Source organism: Peromyscus leucopus, chromosome 1, assembly GCF_004664715.2.
Source record: "Peromyscus leucopus breed LL Stock chromosome 1, UCI_PerLeu_2.1, whole genome shotgun sequence".
Lineage (NCBI taxonomy): Eukaryota > Metazoa > Chordata > Mammalia > Rodentia > Cricetidae > Peromyscus > Peromyscus leucopus.
Window position 1 is genome coordinate 30,516,151 of NC_051063.1, and position 8,297 is coordinate 30,524,447.

General features: G+C 52.4%; 1 protein-coding gene across 1 annotated transcript; it reads right to left on the bottom strand.

Moving 5' to 3' along the window:
- Positions 1-3,881: 3,881 nt before the first annotated feature.
- On the bottom strand, positions 3,882-6,935 carry Adrb1 (adrenoceptor beta 1). The gene has a single exon (XM_028875149.1). It carries the CDS (start codon positions 6,806-6,808, stop codon positions 5,270-5,272), a length of 1,539 nt encoding a protein of 512 aa, XP_028730982.1. The 5' UTR covers positions 6,809-6,935; the 3' UTR covers positions 3,882-5,269.
- Between the last annotated feature and the right edge of the window lie 1,362 nt (positions 6,936-8,297).

Genomic DNA, 8,297 nt, shown 5'->3' on the forward strand with positions numbered 1-8,297 from the left:
TGGTGTTGCTAGGAAAGGGGAACGTGGTCAAGGAGGAAGGCAGGAGACGGTGAGCTGGGCAGAGCAGAGAAGATCCCTTCCACCTGAGCGCCCAAAAGGGAATTACAAGCAAACTTACCAAGCAGGCTTTGCGGGGCAGGAGCTCCGATTCACAGGCCTGCTGACTTTCCCAAGGTCACTGGGCACAGGAACCACAGTTAGAGAAAGAGCCAGGGAGGCCCATGCGGGCCATTTGTTTGGGTAGGTTTTCTGCTCTTCCAAAGGTAACCCTGATTCCCACAAATCAACAAGTTTAGTAGCAAAAACAACAACTTTAATTCCTACCATAGGGTTGCATGCAGAGCAACTAAGGACAGCAACAGACTGGTGAGATAAAGTGGTTAAGAAGTGCCAGGGCCAGAAACACAAAGCCTGGGAGCGGAGCCCATGCCCTCAATCCGGACCCACAGGAGGACATGGTGGGAAAGTATAAACAATAACTTGAGGGCTTTTTCCTGGGAGTTGTCCCTTCATTTTGAGCAATACTAGAAGTCTTGAGAGGACATTGGAACATGACGATAAACGTGCCATAGGTAAATGTCATGTCAGAACTACAAAGGAGGTGCTAACTCTTCTAATGAACAGCTATGAGCAAGGGCGTGTGTTGGAGGGGATGGGGCTGTGCATCAGGAAATGCAGAAAATCAAAGTTTTAGGAAACTGTGAGAAATGAAGAGCACTTGTGGAGAACTACATACTCTAGATATTCTAGCTCATTCAAGAAGAAAGAAAGGACTCAAAAAAGGCTAGCCGGTATGATGGTTCCAACACAAGAACAGGCTCTGTACAGAATGCTGGCATGTGATCTGTGCCTGGTGTCTGAGTGAAGGTGACGTTTAAAAAGCAGCAACTTCCTGGGGTCGCTAGCATGCCTGCAAAGATCCTGTTCTCATGACCAGCCCATCGCAGGCCTCTCAGGGCTGCTGGCTTTCAGTCGCCTGTCATTGCAGCAACTGCATTTGGAAGCTTCTTAAATGTCCCAGAACCAAATCTGACTGACTGAGAGACTCTCTCCTCCCACTGAAAGGTAAAAGGACCATTGATGCAATAAATTAATCTAAGAAGTATTTATTTATGATAATGATAATACCACCAGGATTATATTTTAGGGGCTGGCTGGTAGACTCTAGATGACAGCAGGTTAAAGGTGAGTGTTTGCAGAGATGGTTATTCTCTGGAAAGTGGTCTGATGAAGCTTACCTCAAAATCACTACAACAGAGCAATGCTGCTCGGGATATAGAGGTTCAAAAATTAGGCGATTCAGAAGCAATATTCCGGATGGGAATTCAAAAAACGTCGGGAGTGTGAGTGACAGGGAAGAGGGAGAAATTAATTTTATTCCATTTGCTGATGTGGCTACAGGGAACTATTTTTAGGTATAATCCAAACACTGCATATCTTCTCCATTTTGATTAGTAGAAAATTGGCCGGGAGCCAAGAGAATTAGTGTGTTTCTCAGCACATCGAGCCAGAAACGCACAAATAAAACTACATTGTCTGTGCCAATGCGTTTAATTGGGGCTACTCCTAAGTTTCATTTTCCCCCTAAGAACACAAGGTCCAGCTTTGTCAGAGACATGCAGAAGTCTTTGACAAGAAGCAACCCAAGTTCTAGACTCGTTCCCCTAGAACATTCTCAGGAGGCTGTTGCCACCAACATAACTCTCAAGGTTCCTTGGGCACTTGGGGTCCGAACTTCTGCCTGGCAGTTTTACATAATGCCAGAGGAAGTCAGCAACTCTACACAATGTGAAATTAAAATAAGTTGGAGAAATACGTTTAACAAGGAAAGGTTTCCCAATAAGCACTTATAAGTTATTAATAATTCCAGTTCCAAGGAAAGTATAGAACAGAAAAATAAACTCAACAGGCCAAGCTCAGCAGTGGCAGATTCATGAAGGGTCCATCTTTACCCCACACTGCTGTGCTCAGGGCAGGATCCTGGGAAATTCTGATTACCCCATAACTCCAAAACCTGACAGTGCTCAATCTCCCTTCCAATGTAGCGACCCCCCAAAGCTTGACCGCATTTCAGCCCACTGTCGGGACATTAAGGTGGATGCCTTTGGCAATCTGATGGGCACAGACACAAGGTTAGGGGCAGCCCCCTGTGGAGACACTGCCTTTCCCTGCCTTCTCTGCCATACTGTATCCGCAGCAAGCACACAAAGACCAGCTGTCATAGCTTTTGGGATTGGTAAACCAGCTTCTGCCATCACTACTGAACATGGTTGTCTTCCTAAGCAACAACCCAAGGTAGTTTTCATGCATATTCAGAATCAAGGACACGATCTGTCTGTGAATCTCTGTAGTGCCTGGTTGGAGAACATAGAGGATCCCACAAAAGTGTTTTCCTATTTCCTACAAGCACATGTATACAGGTCCCTCATCAGAGAGATCTCCTCTGGTTCACTACAGAGACTGGGTACGTCTACCAAGTAGTTAAATTATACAATTTGTTCGTGGAGTTGAAAGGGCACTCACGATTTTCAGACCTGAGGTTTGCAGGCCTGCACCTGTATTTGAGGTAGGGGTACTCTTTCATGTAGACAGCAAGGCATCAACTAGGCATTTCAGGGATCTTCAGAAGAAGCTCAAGGCACTGAGTTTTAACAACAACAACAAAAATCCTCCAACAAAATGCATGCACAAACTTTGGGAGTGGGAGGGGTAAGACGGACTAGAGAGAACTTCAGTTCCTGGGGAACTCACATCGCTACTTTATCCTGAGGGAGATTTACGTTTTCCAAAATAAGTTTAAATATTATCTTTTTCAAAACTTCACCATCGTGGTTTTCTTCCTTTCCCTCAGTCCTTTCCTGTCTTCCTCTTTTTTTCATTTCTCACTTTTTTGCTTTGTTAGAAAAACAGGGTTAGCTTTTGAGGGGCTTCTGTTGACATGCGGCTGTTCATTCAGCCTTCCTTCCAGGGATTCTAAAAGGCCAGCACCATTAACCTTTTCAGACAACTCTCCCCTGGGCTTTGGGACAGGCCGTGTGAGAAAGGATGATGAATCCTGCCTTTGCCTGGAAGAAGCTGTCCGCGCGTCCTAGGGTGGAGCCTGAGCCAAAACCTTATACTTTTCATTTTGGTTACATTACGGTCCAGCCGTGAAATGAAAAGATTGTTTAAACATATTAAATAAACAGATTTGGGGATGTACAATTAATCTCAGGGTGGAATTTTACTATATGCTCCTTGGGAACTAATTTTAATGAAAAAGACTCTATTTATTGGGTGTTATAACGCTGCTGAAAGTTAAGGGAAAGTTGGGAAGTTAAGTTTGCTTTTCCTGCCTGCCCAGAACCTCTGTTGAAGAGGATCTAGGTGCTTACAGGAGAGAGATAATATTTACTTCAGAAACCCTTTTATACATCTTTACTTAACCATGAAGAACATGTTTTTCATCCTAAGCAGCCACTGGAGAAATCTGAACCCACCGTGATTCGCAATGGGGAGCCAAAAATAAGCTGTGGAAGATACTCACCCAATTCCAGGTGGGCAGCATTATCCTGTGGGTCCCTCCCTCCTGCCTGTATCGCTGTGAGCAGGCGCCACTGCTGAGTTACCTGCCTCCAACACACACCCTCTCTCCTTTGCAGAAGATGCACAGCCCCTTCTTCAGTCAAGTGCCTAAGTTGTCTGGAATACCTTGACTCCGACTGTGAACATTTAGGGCAAATCTGCAGTTCTCAGTAGGTGGATGCCTTATTTGGTCTAGAGGCATTTTGCTACGTGGTTGAGTCATGAAGAGATACTAAAGGGGCTGCCAGTCTGTATTTTGAACCAGACACTGTCTTCCTTGTCGTCACTGACCCCTGACAGACACACGGTACATAACCTTGACTGTGCCACACTGATGTTTTATTGCACATGGACCAATTCCTCACACAGTAGCTAGTTGTACCAGAGTATAAATACTTGGTCACACACACAAGAGGAAATAGAATATACACACGAGTGCTAAATTTTACCAGCAGATTCACGTGGGCACTTGGACATTAAAAAATAATAATAAAAATATGTAAGATAATAATATTTATAATATGGATACAGTTACAGTACCATGATAAGAGTATAAAAAGTAATTTCCCAATAAAGCATCAACTCAATAATATAATAGACAAGAGAAATTGAGTTTGAATTTTATTTAGCTTTTTAAGGTCTGCCCACCTCCCCATCCCATTAAAAATATTTAATTTTTGTGCAAGTTAACATCTTTTATGGACTTCACAATGCCTAACACTGTGCAAAATGGCATTTTCAACCACTTTTTTTTTCCGTCTTTGTTTTTAGCCACATGTGCAATAATCTCAACTGTTTCCTTTTTTTCTGTCCTATCTTCAGTTGACAGAGTCACATGTCACAAAGAGAGACTCGGCGCCTGGTCCTTCCAACTAATATTGATACATAAATAAGCTGTTTAATATAAACAAGTCTTTCTGTCTTGCTGTGCAATATGCACAGAGTGAGGTAGAAAACCCTCAGCAGGACCACCGAGGCGCGCAGGGGACAGGGTTTGCCCTCCAGAAGAAAGCAAGGTGAATCGTGTTCCACGAATAGCTTAACGTTTCTCCAAACCAGATTTATCTGTTTCGCGTCCATCTTTTCCCTTTGCTTTAAGAATAGGAGACACTAGGACTCCGGAATTAATATGCAATTTCTTTAGAAAGCAAAAGGAAACACTTCCTGGCTAATTATCACCGCTCCCACCCCCACCCCGACCTGGAGCTGGCTGCCTAGGTTCCTAGGTGTGGAACCGGAAGGCCAGGTGACAGACTTCAATCCTCCCCCTTACCCTCCCCACCTAGTTTCCACTTGGGTCCTTGCAGAAAATGTCAAAACCCATCTGGAAAAACGAAACAAAGCAAAACAAAACAAAAACAAAAACAAAGCCTAAAGGTGCATCACGAGTACACACAAAAGGCCGAACCACAGAGAGAAAGGAACCCAAGACGATCAGAAAGCCACACTCTTCCCAACTCCTCCCAAACTTTCCTTTTTGCGCAACGGTCGGTCCGGAGCTTTTCTGTACGTTTTGGATGATTCGGATAGATCTGTGGGCTTCGAGTTCACCTGCTTTCGGTCTTGAGTAAACAGAGGTCTCCTCTCTCCCCTGGGGAGCGGCTCAGGGGCGGCCCGGCGAGCTCTCTTCCTCTAGGGACGCAGAGCCTGTGCCCAGGCCGGGACTATGGGGACCGGCGTCCGTGCGCCGGGAGAGCCTGGCCCTCTACACCTTGGATTCCGAGGAGAAGCCCTGGCGCGCCGGCTCGTCCAGGCTCGAATCGCTGTCCACAGTCGTCGCTCCGCCGTTGCAGCCTGCCCAGGGCTCCAGCAGGCGCGCGGGTGGTGTGACCCCGGCATCGTCGTCGTCGTCGTCCGAGGGAGCTCCGGGGGACGGCGGCGGCCCAGCTCCCGCCAGGCAGCCGGAGGCGCGCGGCCGGTCCCCGCGGGATGCGCGGCGTCTGCGGGCGGCCCGGCGCGCGCAGCAGAGCAGGCGCTGGAAGGCCTTGCGGAAGTCGGGGCTGCGGCAGTAGATGATGGGGTTGAAGGCCGAGTTGGCGTAGCCCAGCCAGTTAAAGAAGACGAAGAGGCGATCGGGCACCAGGTCGCGGTGGAAGGCCTTCACCACGTTGGCCAGGAAGAAGGGCAGCCAGCAGAGCGTGAACACACCCATGATGATGCCCAGCGTCTTGAGCGCCTTCTGCTCGCGTAGGGCCACGAGGCGCGACGGCCGCCGCTTGCTGGAGCGCCCGTTGGCCAGCGAGTCTGCGGGGCGCGGTGGCCCTGGCGACGGCGAGGGCGCGGGCGAGGGCGGCCGGGCCGGACCGCTGAGGAAGCGGCGCTCGCAACTGTCGATCTTCTTCACCTGCTTCTGGGCCTCGCGGAAGACCCTCAGGTACACGAAGGCCATGATGCACAGGGGCACGTAGAAGGAGACGACGGACGAGGCGATGGCGTAGGCCCGGTTGGTGACGAAATCGCAGCACTTGGGGTCGTTGTAGCAGCGGCGCGCCTCGTCGCTCTCGGCCCGCCACCAGTGCATGAGGATGGGCAGGAAGGACACCAGAGCCGAGATGGCCCACACCGTGCACACGAGGGCCCGCGCTCGCGCGCGCGTCAGCAGGCTCTGGTAGCGGAAGGGCGACGTGATGGCGAGGTAGCGGTCCAGGGCGATGACACACAGGGTCTCGATGCTGGCCGTCACACACAGCACGTCCACCGAAGTCCAGAGCTCGCAGAAAAAGGAGCCGTACTCCCAGCGGCCCCACACCACTATGGTGGCCCCGAAAGGCACCACCAGCAGTCCCATGACCAGGTCGGCGCTGGCCAGGGACATGATGAAGAGGTTGGTGAGCGTCTGCAGCCGCGGGGTCTTGGCGATGGCCACGATCACCAGCACGTTGCCTACCACGATGAGCAACACGATGAGCGCCAGCAATAGGCCCATGCCCGCAGTCCACTGCTGCGACAGCGGCGCTGAGCCCTCGCTGGCGGGAGGCAGCAGCGAGGCGGGCGGCGACGCGAGCACCAGCAGCCGCGCCGCGGTGGCCGCGCCGTCGGGCAGCGGCGCGGCCGACGACAGGTTGCAGGGTTCGGAGGCGCCCAGGGCGAGCGCCCCCGCGCCCATGCCGAGCTGCGGAGGCCGGGGGCGGGGGTGTGGCGGGACTGGGCCGCGGCTGGGGAACACCCCGGGAGCCGGGGCTGCGGGGCCCGCGCGGGAGGTCGCGGCCAGGTCAGGGCAGCCGCGGCTCGGGGCCGGAGGCATGGACGCCGGGCGCCTTCTCCGCCGGAGCCGAGCGCTGTCGCCGCCGCCGCCGCCGCCGCTGCTGCTGGAGCCGCTGCCGCTGCTGGAAGAGCCGCCGGGACCTCAGCATGTTTCTGAGCGCGCGGGGCCGACAGCTCCGGCACCCAACACCCACCCCACCCCGCTGCCACCCCCCCCCAAGCCAGCCCCCGGGGCCGCGCGTCAAGCTCCCGCAGCCAATCGCCGCCAAGGCACGCCCCCGACCATGGTGCCCCCACCCCCCCAACACCCGGCACCCCCTCCTACCCGCGATTGAGCGGCTCCAAAGATTCCGGGCGGACTGCGGAGCCAGCACCTCCCCGGCACCCACCGGCTGCAGCGAGCGCGCCCTTTCCTGCTCCGGCTTCTACCAGAGTCGCGTCTGCTGCGCCCCCTGCGGCGTCCGCCGCCTCCTGAGTCCCCGCCCCCTCCAGGGGTCCCCGCTCGCCCCAGCACCCAGCTCTCCTTCTGCCTCCGGCGCACCTCTCCCCTCCTCCCTTCGGCGCCCCGCAGCTCCCGAGTCTCTCTACCTCCGCTGCCGAGTTCCCTGCCGCGAGAAGGGAATCTTGCCGGCTTTCTCGAGATGCCGGAGTACCTTCCTTGGACAGCCTATCCGCTGGGTTTGGAGTTTAGCCGTGAGACTGGTTCTGCCATCAGGCAGCCTGGGGACCCGGCCAGCCCGACCGCTTGGGGGTATGGGAAGTGGGTGTTGGTGGTTAGAGGAAACTTTCCAGCCAGGCGGGTCGCATCTGTCAGAAAGGCTCTCTGGGCGCTGTTCTCTCGCAGAGCTGTGCTGTCTGTCACTCAAGTGCAGTCGCCAAGGACCAGTTGGACACACACACACACACACACACACACACACACACACACACACACAGTCCCCAACCCCAGCTAAGGAAAATGACGCCGAGGCGTGTTCCCAGTATAAAGGAGAAGTTTGGGGCAACATTAAGTCGAGTAGATGACACCAGCACCGCCACCCCGCATAGAAAGAACACACTGAATGACGCTTCAGACTTTTTGGCTCTGGTATTAAACTTAACACCTGCGTTTGTGCTCTATCGCCCATAGGGTTTTATAATCCGAGCCGAGCCAGCACAAGGAACCTTTTGGTTGACGTCATGAACTGGAATTCAGATTTCTTGGTGAATAGCCGTTTTCTTCTTTGCCCAGCTTCCCAGATTCTCAAAACTGTGGGATTAGTTTTGGAAAGACGAGGGAAGAAAATATATAAACACCCAAGGCGATTAAATCTGGAAGTATTTCAAGTTATATCACATTTTCCCCTTCACATTGGCAAGTGAATCTGAAACTAGAGTGGTTAGCTTTTTTTTCAGATGGACTGGATGATGGATGGTGAGGATGGACCACAGGGCTGGGGTGGGCCTCTCTGATTTGTCCCTGGGAATATCCCCACCTCAGGCCTTAAAAAGGGGATCTGTGATTGAGTTCTCGAGAAGCAAACAGTTTC